Below are 19025 nucleotides of genomic sequence, written 5' to 3'. Positions count from 1 at the left end.
CCTTCACTCCAAAGGGGTGATGCTGCTGGTGTCTTTTTGGTATTCCTATATTTAAAATCACAACTTTGTCAATCCAGTGCAATCTACCTTTTTCTCTTCTGCCTGATAGTCCCACATGTCTCTCTTACAAACCGCCAAGACTGGTTTTGTCCTCAGAATCTCTCTAGAAGCTTCAGCTCCTAGCTTTTTGCGGCACAAGGAAAGCAGAGAGGGATTATAAACTAATAACGTGTTGGTAATCACAATAACATATTTTTGTTACTAAAGCACACCCTCAAATCACAGTATTCCAAGGAGAGACCAAGTAATGCAAGGCCAGTACTCAAGTTCCCAACAACACACTTACAGAAACTGACTTTCTGCCTTGGCTCTGAGTTACACATTCCCAGGCAAAGCAGATACACGCTACTAGCATGGCTCTCCTCTAAATAACAGTGTCTGTCTGCAGTCTTCCCATAAAACCCAATTCTCTCCCGCTGAGAAGAAAAAGAGAGGAAGACTCACACAGTGGATTGAGACAGGTAGCACCAACGCCAGCAGCCTTTTTACAAAGGACAATTTTACAGCGATGTAAACCCCTCCGTGTTAGCTATGCAGAGCTGCCAGGTTTGGCTGCACAAGCTGCCTAGTCTGCAGTAACACAGTACAGCAAAGATTTTAGATTATTTCCTGCCCCCCTAACCCCCAACTTTAATACAACCGGCAGGTTTCCCTGCAATGCAACGTTTCAAAAAGACCGTTTCAGTTTTAATTCACTTAACATACGAAATCCACATGAGCAGCCCTCGGGGAAGCCCAGGGTTCCTGTTTTCAGGGGGAGGTTCAGGCTGAGACAACGTGGCGGGAGAACAAGGGTTTGCTCATGAGCCCTGAGTAATCCATCACGTTGTGGAAGCTGAAACTACAACAGAAGTCGATGGCATTAGAGTGAAGCAAGTTCCACTTAAGTGGAACACTAGAAAAGAAATCCCGTGGATAATATCTGGTCTCTCTTGAAGGTACAGTTTGGGAAGGGTGGCAGAGCACGGGCTGTAACGGGCAGATCTCTGGGCACAGAACAGCGGATACAAACCTACAACCCATTTCGAGTGCATTTGTTTTCCTAAAGTCAACCTGCTGGAAACATCTGCCTTCTGCTGGCCACAGCCCGGCCTGGCTGTGCATTATGGGCGTTACGCCAGCACTGCCGGCACTCGCGGTGAGTCATTCCAGTTTCTGGGAAGTGAACGCTAGCTGTCTTCAGCCCACGGGACCCCACGGCCAGCAGCGCCCAAGCCCCTGTCCTCCCTAGGGATGCACCCTGGTGCCCTCCCACCAGAAACAGGCTGGCACAGCCAGACCTGCAGGGAAACCTTAGACAGCCAAGATGCGCCTGAGGCTGGTGCCACACAGAGAACAGGTGCATGAGGACAGGTAAAGACTGGCCAAATTAAGGATGAAGTTGCCAGCAAAATGACCAGGGGCCGTCTTTCCTCCGTCTCAGCAGGAGCAGGCTGTAAAGCCCAGCAGCTCTGTAAAATCCAGCAGTCCCAAACATCTCCCATCACACCCATCTCACATCCATTAGACATTTCCAATTAATAATGCCAGGCAGTGACACAAAGCAATTTGTTTATTCAGATCAACCTTTTAATCCCATCTTGCCTTCAAAATAAATTACCAAATAAACTCTTCCTCGAACTATGCTCTAAATCAGGAGGTGGTCATAGGAGAAAAGCTTCCCACCGGAGAAAAGAAATTTTTAAAAATTAAACTTTTTTTGGGAACTTGTTTTAGTTTGACTGATTTGTTCCTTCCCAAAATGTTAGGATTCTGCAACATTTTAACCTGACAAAAAAATCAGAATACAGTAACAGCAGATTCTTTGCTCAGTCATACATCAGTCAAACGATCATAAAACAGTACCAATACAAGGGAATTGCTTCTACAAAATCCTGAAATAAACATTCCTGGAAAACAGTCATTTTTTAAAATTTATTTGGTTTTGATGTGTCGTACCGGCCTGTTTTACTGGGGTGAGTGGATTTTAAAAAAAAGTTAAATAAAAAAACCTGACACAGCATTTTGCAGCAGGTTATCTCAATGCACAACAAGCTCTTAGAAATTAAGCCTCAAAATATCTCTGTAAGCCAAGAACTTTACAAGCAGGGAAATTTGCATCAACAGGCTAAGTAAAAAGTCAAGATCATACAAGAACTTGCTCTTGACTCTTGTGACGATCATATCACATCACAATATTTTGTAGAGAATGATTTACGATGACTGTATCATGTTAGTGTTATCCTGCTGGAAAGTAACCCCTCCGTAAGATGGGATGGTTTTGAGTAGAACAGTCTGATCCATTACAAACCTTTTTCAGATTTAACCTGCTAACTGTGAGCTTTCAAACACTAAACCCACGTGGCTCCTCAGTTATTTTCATACCAAAATGCAAGTGCTGTATCACGCTAAAACTGCACAGTAAGGCTGATGTAGCAATGAGCACCAGCTGCGTCATTAGAGAAGTGCAACTCTACAGATCACAGGGTGTTTGTACCATCTTTTACTGTAGGTTGGGTTCCCCATCCCCACTTTTTTTTTTTTTTTTGCTTTTACTTGGCTTTAGATTTTGGCTTAGCCAGTTGCCAGTGCTCCCAGGCACCTACTCTCAAGGGACTTGTCTTGCCCTCATTACCAGCAGGTGTCACGTTGAAGGATGTGAAATATCCTTGCTGCCAAGCTCAGGCTGCAGCCCCTGCTCTGGGGATTGCTGGGGAAAGCCCCGCTCCCTCTTTGCCCTGCCAGGGCAGAAGTCAGTGCCAGCACCTTGAGCAGCCCCATGTCCATAAGTTTCCTACTTGCACCGTCTCCCTCCACAGTGCAAAGCTCCCCCTGCCAGCTGCCCGCAGCGCCAGGCTATCAGGCAGCTGGTCTAACTCCTCCCTTAGCGGCACCCTGCCCCTCTGATCACAAGATTATTTATTGATTAATAGTCGTCTATTTCTGTAAAAGAGCAAAAATGCCTCTCCGTGTGAAAAAGTTTAAATATATAAAAACACTTCATAAAAATATTTATTAAAAAAATCAAAATGCCCCATGAGCCTGTAAACATTGCCTGTAAAAGCTCTGTTAGCTGGAATATTTGGAAATATTTGGAAAGAGTCATTCAGGCTCTTTTCTGCCCTGTCCAGTAAGATTTTAAGATAACCAATACAAATGCCACTTGTCTTGTACTGCGACCCTCATCCCACCCGTTCTTCTTCCTCCTCCTTTGTTTCCGCTGTAGCAGTTCCAGTCCCAATACTGGCATTTTCTTTCAAGGCATCATTTGTCTTTGCTTTTAACAGAGTTCAGCACGGCCTGATTCTGAGCCTTTCTTGTGGGGTGGCTTTGAGGTCTGATTGGTAACACGAGCAATACCAGGATGCTTAGGATGTGCATGTGAAAATACATAGACCTGGGAACAAAAGCAGAAAGAGAATATTACATTTTTATTGGTAATAACATTAACTGCAACCTCAGTAAGCCCATGCAGAATTTATTGCTAAGGGGTGAATGCGGCAGGTATGAACCTCGCCTAGAAAGCACAAAAACACAGCCTTGAATTTCACACAGCCTATGCCTGTGGTATGCTGGCATTGATGATAATTTTGCCGTGGATGTTAATAAGGTAAGGAATCAATGGCAAACTCCAGAATCCACAGCTCAGATAAACACATGTAATTCAACTCCAGACTTACTCAGCACATCTCTCTTTTGATGTTGAGAGTGTAGAAGGCTACATCCTGAAGAAACAAACTTCATGCTTAGGACATCCAACTTGTACAAGTTTTAAAAAAAATAAAAGTGACAGAAAGAAAAAATAAATTCATTCCAAGTGCTGAGATCTGAAATAAATCAAAACACCTAACTTTTAACTGGGGAAGGTCAGGTAACGATGTTTACAGAAGGGTTGTGGTTTTGAAGGCAACTACTCGGAGATATCTTTATTTGGGATCTTTATTTGTATCTTTTTATTCAATAAAAATGTAAAATATTTTTATTTCCAATGGTTCAGTATACACAAGATTGAACTGATATAAAAAATACTTAAACCAATTACACAGAGCTCTGGCAGCTTGGGAAGGATGACGTTTGGGAACAGTGTGGTCCAGCTCTTAACCCAGGGATGCACCTTTCTATAAGCTCCTTTATGCTTCTTACCATAGTTCTTAATATCGTTGCAAGGTGCTTAAGACCACTGCTAGGTGCGCAGTGCTCCAAAAATTCATGCCCTGGGCAAAGGCCTACAATTTCCTTGCTTAACAGTCTTTAAGATTAAATGATAACTCTGTTCAAAGTCACTACAGCAAAAAACATTAAGGAATGAAACTAAGATTTGGAGCCATTTTCATATTGTAAGTTTTCTGTGTTGAAATCAACTGTTTTAAGAAACAGGAACAGAAAATGCCAAAATTCAACCCCCTTCAAACAGACTTACTGACAGCAGCTATCTTGACTACCAATTCTATGTCTTTTATGTTAGAGGGAATTGGCTTTCTTCATAACCAAAACCCGTTAAGTCTATGTTGACGGTTCACTGTAGAGTGAAAGAGAAGCAAAGCAACACAGTCCAGCCTCCCTTTTCAAATTACTTTCTCTATTTCAAGGTATTTTTATTAGAGTACATCCCATATACTCTGTGACACCAGTGTTTTCTTATTTTTAAGGAACCTAGGGAAGTAGTCACTTCTTATGGAAGTATTCAAAAAGAAAAGCATACTCGTTTCAAGAAGTACTGCACTACCAGGCACCCTCCCTATCTCCTGCTGAGCGGTCACATCTCCTGCTGGAAACCTGCTCCTTTCTCATCCAGTCCTTCCTACCACCAGCTCACGTCATTCCTAACCCGTCCAGCCCTGGCCATTGTCAATGGTTGAGACTCGACTGCTTTGAAAAAGGAAACTGAGTCACACAAGGGCACAGAAAGACTGTACAAGTGAAGTGCTCTGCCTTGGCATTACCATCATCTTACAAAGTTACAGGAACACAAAAATCACCCCTTAACACATTATTAAGCATCCTGTTGGAACTCCTGTCACATGTGATGAAATGCCAACTGCTCTTCCGTGTGGTTTGGGTTATTTAACAAAAGCCTGCGACGGTCTGGAGAATAACAGTCAAGAGGAGAGGACTCACTTGTAAAACTTAATGGTGGGCTCAACAGCCAGCATAACAAATGGTGCAACAGTATAGCACACAGCCAGCTGAGTGACAACCCAGGTGACGGCATCATAGGCTATCTTGAGAGGCACTGATGAGAGGAAGTAACGTCTGCAATTGTTTCTTATCTGCAGGTCAGGGAAAAGTAAACAGAAAATTACAGAAGTTCATTTCTTCGGCAAAGTCACGCGGATGCATTGTAGTGTGTGATTCTCCATGTATCATCAGCATTAACATTACAGAAATGTTCATACACCAGTTGGAAAGCACTGAGGGCAGGGGACAGACGCGTATTAACTGGCATATCCCAGATCCCACAGTCAGCCAGCGGCAAGCGGAGAAGCGTCCCCAGCCTCCTGTCCACAAATCATGGGAGCAAACCCTCCTCCTGGGTGTCTGCTCAGACCCTCCTCCTGGGCATCTGCTACAGGATCTTTGGGGAGGGGGATCGTTACGATTCGATCCTTCTCCCTTCTGGTTTTGAGTTATCACTGGTTATAAATGGTGAAAGAAAGTTACTTTAAATGAACAAATAGGTGTTTACACCTGCAAGTGTGTGCTGTTCCCTAGAGATTTTGGGTTAGCTTCACGTCTACGAAATCCTCATAAATGAAAGGCTGAAAGATCAGCAGTGATAAATTTAACAATGTTGCCTGTTCTGTCTTTGGTGACTCTACCCAAGATGAAGCCCATAAACAGAGAGACCAGTTCACTGCATCAATTGCATCCACATGAAAGAGTTTCAGTTTGGGCTGGTGCTCAACCCGTAACAGCTTCTTGTGGAAGACTGGGCCCAGGGCCGAGTCATGCCAGCATGTAGGCAACATGACCTAGGAGAAGTCTGGACTCTGCCATGAACTAGGAGGAGTCTGGAGACTTCACCATGACCTAGAAGAAGTCTGGACTCTGCCATGCGCTAGGAGGAGTCTGGAGACTTCACCATGACCTAGGAGAAGTCCAGACTCCGCCATGAGCTAGAAGTCTGGACTCCAACGTGACCTTGAATCCCAAGCTAATCTGACTGCATGGACATAGCTGGTGGCACTACCAACTGTACACCCACAAGCAACATACCCTGTGACAAGCCAGCGACAACATCGCAGCACATGCAGAACCGGTGCAGGTTATAACTGCTGGGGGTACTGCGTAATTAGCATCAATACAGAACAAAGTTTTGGTGAACATCAAGCCTGCAAAGGCATGAAAGAGGGCTCAAAGCAGGGACAGCCTGCTTGACCATGCCAGGGTGGTCCCTGCAACTGGCAACTGGAGAGTATCTAGCATGGGCCTTAGGAGAGAACAACGAAAGGTACATACTGCTCTGGCTGCGAGTGTGATAAGGATTCCAGTGAGAAACGTAAAATAATATCCAGGATAGATACCATGCCACAGGGCCGACAGGATGAATGTTAAAGCCGTAGGGTACCAGGGAGCTCTGTCATAGCAGACACTGCAAAAACAAAAACAAAACAAGACGAGGCTGAATACAGCTGGACAATGGACACTGCACTTCAAATCATCTCTGTTTTTAAGGTCTGTTTTAGTCCGTTTCCTTAATGGTCTTATCTTGCCTTCGTTGCAGACCAGGGCGAAGAACTCTCCATTTAGACGGTGGCTTAGATGGAAAGAAGAAGGATGTTTTTATGCACTGAGTATCCAAAGAGTGCCTATACAAATATTCCCAGTGCTCACAGCGTTTAAATAAATAATGGGGCAAAGGCCAGGCAAGGCTTCATTTGCCTTTATTCCTCTATCTGGAACCAGACATTACCCTTCAAAACTCTGATGGCAGATGAAGAGCGAGCTGAAAGACAAAGAGACGCGACCTCAGCCTTCAACGGTGAGCAGAGGTATTTTTAAGCACTGTTATTTGGCAGATGCTGGGGACAACAGGGAGAGCCATAAGCCATTGCAAAGCAGAGCATTCCTGCTAAATTTAGCAGCCCAAAATCTCACTCTAAAGACACAAGCAAATGATACCAGTTCAAAAATGCACCAACCAGTCTATGAACTCTCTGAAGTTTGACTGAAATGCTGTGATCCAACGAAACGAGTCAAGATAACACACTTGTTACCAGGAAGATCATTTGAATCATGAAAAATAGTAGACATTGACTTTTAAGATGTATATATTTAACAAGAAAAATAGTTATGACACCTACAATAAATCTGCGTCTGCATTTCAGACACCACATCGAGTGTAGGTTGAGCTTTAATCATGTCCAAAAGTGTAACAAGTAACGTGAGACAGCTCAACCTACAAAATTTGGACTTATGCTTGTAGTTATATGTGCCTTAACAGTCACGGGTTAAAATCAGATCCTCCCAGTGCTATCAGAAGTCTCCTCCATATCCTAACCAGGGGCTCGCTGGCAAACATCTTCTGGTAACTCCGAACCAGACCACACTGGGGCTCTGAAGATTCCCACCGCTTTCCAGTTACAGTTGAACTGGATCCCAGTGACACAGCAAGGCTCACTTCCAGTAGCAACACACACGGGAAACATACCACAGCAAAGTGAAACAGTACAGCAGGAACCACCAAGGGAAACGGCAGCCTAAAAAATGCCATCAGAATGCTATTACTTTTTATTAGGGAAGATCTGAACCGTTCATTTATGACTGTGCTGCTCATATATAAAATGTGGGCGGTTTACATCTGCAGCAATAAAACTTTACAGCACTAAACACCCTTGTATTCCACCAACTGTTACAGACGCAGGGAACAAAAGAAAGAACAAGAGGCTCTACATTTACGAGATACCCCAGTCAGTGGTTTTCCAGGCCAGCTAGAGGTTTTGGGTCTCACAAGCATGTCACTGTCTCATTCCCCTTACCGTTTTAGCCAAGCAGCTGTCTGAATGTTCCAGTTCTCAATGTACATTTTAAAACTCGTCGCCGTCTAAGAAAGAAGTTCACATGAAACGTTAGCACTGAAACCTGTAAAATAATACTTGCATTTTAAATTAGAGAGGAGATACATGGAAAATATTAATTCTAGTGGCTAACTGTTGTGAAAACTGTGCCACAGTCCGTCGTTACGCTAATATGTTTTGGGAGAGACATTAACTAGGCCGATTGCTCACCGCTAACACTTGGCACTTGCTGTAAAATCTCACTTTGTTTTGTAAAATTAAATACAGTGTTTGGTTATTTTTAAAATTATGGGAAAACTGAAAAGCCTTCTTGTTCTAAATGCTTAGTCTTCCCTTCAGCTCATAAACAGCTTCATTTTTGGAAGAGGTAAGTTACCACCCTTAATGCAGTCTGGACTGCCCTAGAGTGCTATTAAAACAAAGTGTTATAAAAATGAAAAGAAAAGCATTATTATTTGGAGAATGAAGGGGGAAGACCGAAAAACACGGGACAAATAATTTTAGGACTAAATTTAAAAGCCATTTCTCAGCCCAGTGCCCAGCTTGAGAAACAAGAGCCGGGGTCCTGGGAGCACAACCTGTACCTCCTCACAGCACCAGTTTCCCCAGCTTTTGAGGATTGCTGGACTCCATTCAGCATCAGTTCCCCTAGTTCTGGTTAACTTCACCTCTGGTGGTTTCCATCCCCGCTCCCCTTCATTCCTCTCCCACCGACAGAAGCCTCCAAGGACCCTCCTCACCGAGCAGGGGCACGAGCCAGTGACACCACACTATTTTCCAGTATCGGCTGAAGGCAAGGGCACACTGAAAAGATGGATTAAAGGCAAAGGTTCCGGGGGGAATCTATTTTGCACTTCCACACATAATCCTGAAGGCTGGTACTTCGTCCACTGTGTTTAAAGAGTTAATATTAGCAATTCCAATGCAGTACTGCCACATTTTAACTGTGTTACTGCAACAAGAGAAGCCAAGGAAAATATAATTTCTCTTCCAACTAATATTGTCACTCTCTTTTGGCCTCCTTTAAGCTCCCTTGTTACATTACCAAGAGAGAAAGTAGTCACTGGCTGTCAAAATACGTGTGCTGCCAAGGCTTGCAAATCTCCCACAAGCCCATCACATTTTAATGCCCTCACCACCTCTGCCATGTGCTTATCTTCACTAGGATCAGGCCATTTCTTAGCCACATTTAGCACTCAAGTTCCCAGCTGTTAAGCAATTTTGCATATGCAGGTGGCTGTACCTGCTGAAATGCACTGTAGGCATAAACTTCAACTCCCAGAATCGTCATCAGTGCATAAAGTGGCAGTTCAAGGCTTACCCGAAATAATGGTCCCTGTAACCCCTTTTAGTCATTGCACACATGATAAAATCAATGGAGAGCACTGTTTTATGCTCCTGGAAATCATTTCTTCACCCTCATCTCCATTGCCCACGTGACCAGCAAAGGAACTGAGTTTTGAGGAGCCTACAGTTCAGTGGGGAGAGAGGAGCAAAGGCTCCTGTTTCCTTAATTTGGCTTGTCTAAAGGTTAGTGTTGCCTGCACTTCGCTTTCCTCCTTCAAGCAGAAACTACCTCAGCCCATCAGGACCCATCTCCTGCCCCAAAACTCAATCGGATACTGATTCAAGATCTCAGTGTGGTACCCAAGGGTGTTGCCATCATCAGGGACTGCACAGTGTCTCTGGGCTGTGTATTTGTACAGTTCAAGGAGAGCTGTACACTGAGGATTAATTAAAGTAAATAATAAAAATAATAAAAAAAAAGACAGAGAAAGGATGTTGAGAAAGAGAATGAAAGAGATACTTCCAGTTGTGGCATCTTGCAGTGAAGAATTACAGGGGCTCTTTCATTTTTGACAAGAGCTATTAAAGCACATTTGCTCAGTCACAGATCATTCAGCAATAAAACAGTCGACTTATTTTCATCTGCTTTTCCCTTTAAAATCATAACTAAGGAATTTCTAAAGAAAAGAAGCCTTGAGAAAGCAGTCTCCCACACATAAGCATTTTCACATCTCACGAGCGTTCACAAAATCTTCTTCGGGGCAAATAAATGACATCGGCCATCTTTTGCGTTAGAGAAACAAACATAAACAGCTTACGAAAGACTGATGGACGTTAAAAGCGTACTGCAGCCACAAGAAACGTGTGACAGCTGTTTTGAGAAACAGTGCTGTTTGCTGGCTGGAGCTCTAGGTCAGCAGCCATCCAAGCATCACAGAGCCCTGCCAGTCCCATCCAGGCTGCTCAGCTCGTACCTGGTCCCCCCTCAACCCCTGCTTTCCTCCACTTGCAAGAGGCACTCCAGGCACGTGCAGGGACCGAGTCCTTGCAAGCGTTTGTGCGATGCCTGCTCGTGGCTGCCCCTTTCACTATCACCACCCATCTCAACTGGGTGACAAAACTTTAGGACCGTTAGAAGTAAATAAACAGAACACACCACAGACAGTGGAGAATCATCGCTGTGAGCAATTCACTGACCTGCTGAACTCAGCCGCAACCTACAGTGATTGACCGCTCAGTCATTAAACATCTGATATAATAATTTATTAGCCCTCTATAAACTACTCAGAAATAAAATCTGAATACAGAGTGTGATGAAGCCTGCATGACAGATGCTACTTCTCTGCCCAACAGATAAAATACAAAACCTTTTCCTGTTAAAGACGGGCAGCCTGGTGGCACGGACTCATTTTCCTCCCAGCAAAGCTCTCCCCCATCATCATGCCCATTTTGCTGGAATTACGCCAGTGCAGCCACTCCTTTAACTCACTTCAATGTTCCAGATATTCAAATTGGACAACAGGTCCCAGCGGAAAGAGCCTCTCTCATCGACTCCACTGAATCCATAGCCAGCTGCATTGTTGACTGCATCTGCTGCAATGTCAAAGCAAAACAGGTCAAATCAGACTGCTGGAGGAGCCGAGTCCTCTTCCAAGTCAGTATGGCACTAAACACACGTTCAAGCCAGCTTTGTGGCAACCAGCATCCTTCTTTCAAAGGGAAGCTTCCTCTTGGCAAAGGGACATTGCTATAAGGCAACACAAGAGCCATTTCTTCAAGAGTAAAGACTAGCTACTCCCTAGGCAGAAGAAAAAAAAAATTATAAAATAACAATGGCGAGAAATCACTTTTTCCTATTATTTCACCTTTATTATCCATCTGAGGCAGATATACAAAACTTGCCATAAAACGAATGAGCATTTTCCTCAAAAGGGTACCTGGATATCACAGCCTTTTCCAGAATTCAGAAAACCTGCAGTGTCTCGAAGACACACTTACCATTTCTATTAAGGCTTCCAACACGGTTGTTTTAATTAAACCTTTCATTCAGACTTCCACAGACAAATCCTTTTGTTAATCTTGTTGCTCAGTGCCTCACTGAAGTACCTCACACCATCTCCACAAATCAAATATTGAGTAACTTCAATTACAGGCTTAACTACTTTAAGTGCAAATAAAAGCTTGGGTAACGGCCGCGTTCCGCATGCTGCGCTCCTGCTCCTTCCCAGGAGCCACCTCACCACCGGGTCTCAAGGTTCTGCTCTTAACGTGCCTATCCCAGAAATCCTCTCTCGGAATACTAAGGATTCATTATCTCCGAATCACAAGGTGCAGCCAGCACTGAGGATTATTGGAAGAAAAAGGAAAGCGAAAATACAGGTAAGGCTTTTCCCTTTAGATCATTTGCAAAATACAAGCCTGGTTAAGTTATGCTCTAAGTAAAGTCAGCATCTCTTTCCCAAGAGTGAAAACTGATTTTGCTTTGCAGATGTGATGAGTACAGACACAAGCTCATGGACAAGCACTAATGCCCAAACCAGGGAGAGAACCTAATTAAAATCAACAAGACTAACAACAAATAAGTGAGAAACCTTCCCTAACCCAAAACTTTCCATTTTATTTTCCACTTTACTAAATAAGCTAGATTTAAACTGATGGGAAGAAAGGTCTCCAAGAGTTTTCCATTTTCTCTCTGTTTCAAAAAAAACCACCCAAACAACAGACCTGCCTGAAACTGGCCCATAGGTCCCTGCCCAAGCTCAGAGACTGGAGCTGCACGGAACTGTCACCCCAGAGCAGGGGCACTCTTGGGTTTGCTCCAGGGGTGCCAGGGACCACTTACAGCATTTCTTTGCCAAAAGCAAGAAACCAGAAATCCAGGGACCTAATAATACAGCAGGCCCACCAGCCTCTGGCTTCCCGAGCTGCTGCCTGCAAGCAAGGCATGAAGCACAGAAGAATTGCAGTTGCCCCCACTCAAACTGCTCACAACCCCCTGAGCTCCGCACAGCCCGGCAGAGGTTTCCCGGCTGCCTTGAGCAGCTCTGGCACATCGCTTGCACGGCTCCTCGGATGCAGGTGCTCAGACCCAGATCAGTTTTATCGACAGCTTGGAGTTAGGTTTGCAGCCATGGTCCCATGGCTATGGCTAACGCAGCAAGAAGCTGGATTTTCCGTCCTTCCATGGATCTGGAGGAACTGAGCCATGCCACTCTCGCACAACAGCGTGCCTGTCCTTTTCTGAGGACCACGCCACCAGGAGCTAAACTGCAAATGGATAAAGTGTCTCTGTTCTGCTGCCTGGATCTGCAACGTGAATAATAAAGGCTGCACCCTCCAGTATGCAATGCATGCTTTTCCTGAACTGCCTCATTTTTAAGATATTTCTACGGCCTCTTGTTATGGCTCAGTCACGTTACAAATCCAAGTTCAGTTCACTTCTTTGATAATGGACTTTTAGTTAACTGATAATGCCAGAAAAAAAATGGAGGCAACGATTTAACATTGGATCCCACAAAAATAAAGTTTCTGAGCAAGCAATTCTTTATCCCAAAGCCTTTCCCATCCCAGACATGCCAGCCCTGGCTGTCTTCCCTCAATCTGTCAGTTATATTCCCAGCAGTTTAATCACAGCCTCACGATAAATTTTCTGGCTCTTTCCATCCCATCTCAATGACACTTTCAGCTTCAGGTACATGCATTGCTGGCGGGGCTTTCAGGATCAACCCTACACACATGGTCTTGTAATAACAGCAGAAAAAATTCAGCCTCTCAATTTTTAGCCTGGCCTAGAAGGATCTGACTCCTCACACACGGATGGGAAAGGTGGCATCTAAAATAGGAAGAAGGTAAAACATAAAAAGATTATTTTGACCACCAGTCTAGCTGGTTCCCAATAAAAACAGTTTGCTTCTCTCTAGAATAAGGCCCCTTCCTTCTCTTTTTCCCTGCAGAGATTCTTGGGTCCTTCCCATCTTCTCCTTTGTTCCCCGCCTTGCCCACAGTTCTCCAATCCTTTTTCTTGACAACTCCAAGCTGATGTGTGTACCGGACCCCACAGTGCCTTAGGGGCAAAGCCTGACTTCAGCCCCCCAGCATGCACCACTGTTTTCTATCACAGGTGCCTGAGCTAAAGATGCCTCCAAAACAAAAAGAGAGGTCTGTCTGCACCACGACGGGCTAGCAAAGCCTGAGCCAGCGTGACACATTTTAACCTCCCAGCCCCACTGACCTAAGTGGCAAATTATGAATAAAACACAAAAATCAAGGTTCAGAGGAAGCAAATTTTTTTTTTCCTAAGACAACCTGTAAAAATTATTCTGGTACAATAACAAAGCTTTAAGCAAGAGGGAATTGTTATATTGACTTTACTGGCAAGAAGCTGAAAAGCAGACTGGTCTCCAGAGGCAGAGGGTGTCAGACAAGCTGGAGGAAATTTTATGCATGTTTTTCAAAACTTCTGACATCTTCCCACTTCAGTGGGGTCCACTGCCTGCAGGAACACATGTACATCTCCCATGTGAACTACAGGTCTAGGGACTAATCTATTTTTTTTCCTGTCAGTGTTTCAGACCCCCCTCTCCTATATATGAACTTCTTTGTTACCCAGAAAAATAAGTGATACAGCCAGACTTACCTAACGTCCATGCGAAGTAATACTTTGGTTTTGCTGCCTGTGTTACAACATACAGGTAACCAAGTCTTGATAAGAAGGGTGTTTTATCAAGAAATTCATTATCAATAATATATGCCATAGGAAAGCTCTTGGTAAGCGTCAGGAATAAGATGAGAGATACTAGTGTGATACACAGCTTGTACATCACTGCTCCCTAAAAAGCACAAACAAAAATGAAACATTCATTAGAAACATTTGCTTACAAGGAAAAGAAAAAGGCAGTGCTCTTGACATACAAAACCAAGGTACTTCGTGAACCAATAAAGTTAGCAGTAATAAACGATAATAATTAATTTAAAAGGGGTAACAAAGAAAAGGCCACAGTCAAAGCTTTGGTTGGTTTACTGGATAGGTAGGAAGGATAATTAGAAGTCAAAATTGGTGATGAACTTCACAAGAGACTCCTACATCAGCTAGCGGAGGTCCTAAATTGAGAAAGGAAGCAAACAAAAAACCCTACAATGGAAAGCAGAAATCTTCCCTATATGTACTGTCACGTCCTGGGACTGAAGACTGGATTCTTCCTGGAAGCCAAAAATATTGATATTCTGAAAAAAAAAAAATATTTAAAAAAATCAGTAGGTCTTTCTGCCCCACTACCATCCAGAGGTCTTGCTAAAAATCACTTGTCCAGGTTTTTGGACAAATCACTTGTCCAAAAAGTGTATGTCTTATACAGCATGTGTACCCTCCCACGATATAGGGTACTGCTACTCCATGGTGTTTGCTGTTACAGCTCCCCAGCTTCTATACACTGTTATTGACCATCATGTCAATAGTTTGAAGCTCAATTTCAAATACGCACCAGGAGTAAACTCTCCTTGATTCAGCCATAATTAAAAAGGTAAATCTGGCACTTGGGTACCATGCAAAAATTGATTCATGTTCTCAAAAGACTAATAAAAATGCAATATACTATTGAAATGACAATGCCTTTTTTGATCCCAAATACTCTTTATATGTTCTCCATATTCTAGAATAAACCAATGTGCAGTTATCTTTAACTCAAATTTTAATATTCTCTGGGGACTTCCATCTAACACAAATATAGGCCTTGTTCTGACCTCAGTTAGACCAATGCAAATTAGAAGTAACGGCCCTGAAGTCAGCAGACACAGCTGTGTGCAACAGGGATCGCATACGCACAGGCACGTACTCTGCTTCGGAGCAGCCATGCTGCACGCAAACTGCACCCTCACTGTCACCTCCAGGTAGGAGAGAGCAAGCTGGTCCTCATGACGTGTTATCCGTCTTACAAGAAGATCATTTTATAAGAAGGTTTTAAGTACTATTTTAAAAAAAATTAAAAAAATTACTGTTAATAGTATGTGAAAAATGACCTCCAAGTCATCTAAAATTGGGAGATTCTCTTGCACAGCACGTGGAGAAGCTACAGTGTCTGCCCAGCTGTGACTCGTGTACGTCGAGTATCTCCTGCACTACGGGTGAGATCTGACTTGAGTTTTTTTTCCTGACCTTGGCTCTTCTGCCTGGAGCTGAACTGCAGCTCATCGTTGTCAGAACCTTTTGTCAGACCATTCCCACTGCTGCACAAAGGACACCCTTCACCAGTGACCCGTTCTGCAAGCCAAACGCACTGGGGAATTCAAGAGGAAGACCCTAGCCCCTTCGCCCTGACCCTGTGATAACACCAGCAGCCACGTCACAGTAAAAAACCACTGTATTGTTTACTGGTTTACATTAGATGTAAAAGCAAAAAAAGGTTTTTCTTCTTAGCTTTTAATTATGAGAATGATGTACGAAGCTCTGCTCTCCCGCCCTTCGCAATAAATCTTTGTCATTTTAAAACTTACAGTTGGAGAAGGATCGGGAAGTCTGTCATAACCCTTCTGCTTCCAGTTCACTTCTAACAGTTTCATGTGCACGTGCCTCCCTTCAATGAAGGCTATATAATCCTTGTAATTGCTGCAAGGTCCAGCGATGATGCTCATAAAATTGAGGAGATAGCTTAAATACTCCAGTAAAGAAGGTCTTGACCTGTGAAAACCATCCACACCCACCAAAACAACAGGGAACCAAATGAAAACAAGGTCAAACACAGCAAAGGCTTCCACGAACGCTTTTTGTTGCACCGCCTGCCTCAGCCCCAGCTCCGTCCTGCCATCCTCCCTCCAGCTGAAAGCTCACTAGGTCTTTTGGAGCAGATCCAGCACCGGGTCTCGTGTCCCGGTGATGCCTGGCAGGTGGCAGTCAGACCAAGGGTAACATGGATGAGCTTCAGCCACAGGTAACCGAATGTTACTGATTTGAAAAGTTAGAATCTCATTACTAGGAACATCTTAGCTAAAACCAGTCATACATACCCACTCTCTAACAAACCGACTTGCGCATTTTGAACGGGCTAGCAGTAGCAGGAGTGAGAAGCTGGTAACTGGTTTGGGACATCTGTCCAGTATGTCAGGGACCAGTAACAGCTGGCAGACCACAAGCTGGGGGACGCTGGTCTCACCAAGCTGTGGAAGGCAGTACCTTGCCTGGTTATGCAAACCCCAGGGCAGGGAGTGTTTAAGACCAGGGCTTTCAGGCCTGACAGGAGCTCCCACCCACCCTTCAGTCCAGCCTTTTGAAAAATGGGAAGTGTGCTGTGAGACACAGAGGAAGAGAATGAAGAGGCATCTGTCCTCCTCTGCAAATAAAGGAAGTAATTGCCCCTATTGCATCATGAACAGGAAAAGGAACTCATGGGAAAAAAACACATAAATCAAAAGACAGCTGAAGATGAAAGTCAAAGAAAGTTCATCGTGCTCGTTATTTCCATTTTGCAAGTTCCTTTGGGGTTTCTACATTAGATGTACAATGAAGACAACCCACTGCCCTTGCTACAGAGCAGTAGGATGGAAAAGGAAGATGCAGAGGCCTCTCCCCCCTACTGTAATTTGTAAATTGTCAAGCTACTTGTATTTATGTGATGGAATCACCAATGTCTAAACTCTGAACTGATACAAAGTGCTCTCCACAAATGTGCTAACAGTCACCGTCCAAGCAAACGAGGAGCCCCCAGCTGAGGGCAGCAAGCGGGGCACAGTGCTGCCGGGTTCTCCTGCCCAAGACACAGAGGGACACACATAAAGCAAAATCCACTTAAAATCATTTCGGACCAAACCATAAATTTCTAGCAGAAAAACTATGCAACAGTTAAACATCTGCCGTTGCCTACTTCTATTCTGAAGCAGAATTAGTCTGAATAAACAGTTAGCTTAGCCAGGATTTTCTGCGTTCACTCTACTGGTTATTGTAGATGTTAGTGACTGAACGACATGTTCTCTGGTGGAAGCGTTTCACAGAAAGATGCAGCAAACAATCGGGGGTAAGGCTCATCTTTCTGCCCTGCAACACTGGGTCCGTGATTTGGGCTTCCGAGCTCTACAGTAGGATTAAAATTAAAGTCATTAGTTTCAACTCAGATTCTGCACATGGTTGGGTGGAGAGACATGAGCAATGCATGAAGGAATGTACAGAGGATGAGTGAGAAACAAAACCAGACCAAGAGCAGGAGGGAAGACAAAAGGCTGTATTACCAAAGGGGATTTAAAACTCTTCAGTTACGACTTGTCTGCCACCGACACTTGAGCTATTGGCATGTACTTTTCTATTATGAGCTCATCTACTGTATGAGAGGGGAAAAAAAAAAAAAAAAAAAAAAGCCTGTTTGGTGAGAATTTGACTAGAATTAATCATACAGTCACAAGGGCCCAGTGCCGTTAAACATTATGCTATGAGCTTTAGAAATAGACACAAAGCTATGGGTCACAGCAAAAGTTATACAGGATTTTTGCTTTTCAAGAAATTATTCCTTCCTTACTTTTAGAAGCTCATAGGCGGGCTTTCTGATGGCTGAAGCTTCTGCCTTGGAAATGAATGGAATTTCCTCGGCCCTAAACAAACACTTCATGCTGAAAAGTAGGTATGGTTCTACGACTAGTTCTGTAACGCTAGTCCTTCTAAAAAAAAAAATTCACCTGCATCCTGCACTTGAATTGAGAGACAAACTAGAATAAAAAGGGCACTCAAAGATGTGATTTATGTGCAGTTTCCCTCTGAAAAATGAAAAGACTAGACACATAACGTGAAGGACTAGAAGTATTAATGTTACAGAGGGAGATAGGAAAAATAAAATTTCAGTGTCCAAAAGTTATGGCAAAGGAAAGCAGTACTTCAAACCAAAACGGATTTTTACTATGCAGCAGTCTGCTGACAGAGGAGGAGTGTTCTGTTTGGAAAAATAACATATCACAGATAGGATGAAGACAACAGCCAAAAAATCCATGTAGTACAGTCTTAGCCTGAATGTAAGAGCTGATTCAGTGAAGACTGGTTTGGTTGCATGTGGAGTATATATTTAAGTCAATGGGATGTTGCCAAGCACCTCAGTGCTTTATCACAGGGTGATGAAGGCAGGAGTCCTGCGCTGAATCAAGGAACATAGCAGAGAAGCTATGTTTGTGTAAGGAGGGCACTGACAGCAGCATTGCAAAACCAAAACTGCTTAAGCAAATAGAAGTTGGTAGAACTTTTGGCTTATCATGGACTGGAAAGAAGAAGGGAAGAATTTCATGGCTGGGCCACTAAGTTGGTCTTGACATTGCAAAGGAAAAAAACCACCCAAAAATCAAAAACAAACCAACCAATCCCTCAAAAAAACCCCGAAACCCCAAACCCCCACAACGTGAACACTGAACTTCTTTGCATGAAACTGAACAGAAATCACTAGGGGAATTAAACTCTTACTTTACGGCAAGGCGATTTTGCTCAGCGGTGAGTTCCTCAGCTTGTCGCCCTATTCCTTGAGAGAAGGAAAAGTCACATTAGATCTTTCCGAAAGCCAAACAGCAAAAGCTATCCCCAAAGCCTTATGTTTGCATCCCACACTTAACTTTCTAAAGCCATAAATGTCAAGATTTTCTTTGTCACAGGCAGTCATAATACAGTTCGATTCCTAACTTGTAGGTCTAGTATATTATGTTCTACCCTACCTCTTTACCCAT

General features: G+C 43.6%; 1 protein-coding gene across 5 annotated transcripts in view; it reads right to left on the bottom strand.

Moving 5' to 3' along the window:
* Positions 1–1607: 1607 nt before the first annotated feature.
* The window catches only part of MBOAT1 (membrane bound O-acyltransferase domain containing 1), a 58121-nt gene continuing 40703 nt past the window's right edge, over positions 1608–19025 (bottom strand). For 4 of the 5 annotated variants that reach the window (XM_040587932.1, XM_040587936.1, XM_040587935.1 and 1 more), the window contains 8 exons: positions 18769–18823; positions 15834–16017; positions 13981–14173; positions 10834–10937; positions 8019–8083; positions 6499–6631; positions 5158–5309; positions 1608–3436 (listed from right to left, as the gene is read on the bottom strand). In XM_040587932.1, the coding sequence (XP_040443866.1) occupies positions 3304–3436; positions 5158–5309; positions 6499–6631; positions 8019–8083; positions 10834–10937; positions 13981–14173; positions 15834–16017; positions 18769–18823 (1019 nt within the window). In that variant the 3' untranslated portion in view covers positions 1608–3303. Of the gene's footprint in view, positions 3437–5153; positions 5310–6498; positions 6632–8018; positions 8084–10833; positions 10938–13980; positions 14174–15833; positions 16018–18768; positions 18824–19025 lie in introns of those variants that run through there. The other variant, XM_040587937.1, reaches the window with a different exon arrangement.

This window comes from Falco naumanni, chromosome 3 (assembly GCF_017639655.2).
Source record: "Falco naumanni isolate bFalNau1 chromosome 3, bFalNau1.pat, whole genome shotgun sequence".
Taxonomy (NCBI): domain Eukaryota; kingdom Metazoa; phylum Chordata; class Aves; order Falconiformes; family Falconidae; genus Falco; species Falco naumanni.
Note: the sequence above shows the minus strand (reverse complement) of the source record. Positions and strands in the feature narration are given on the sequence as shown.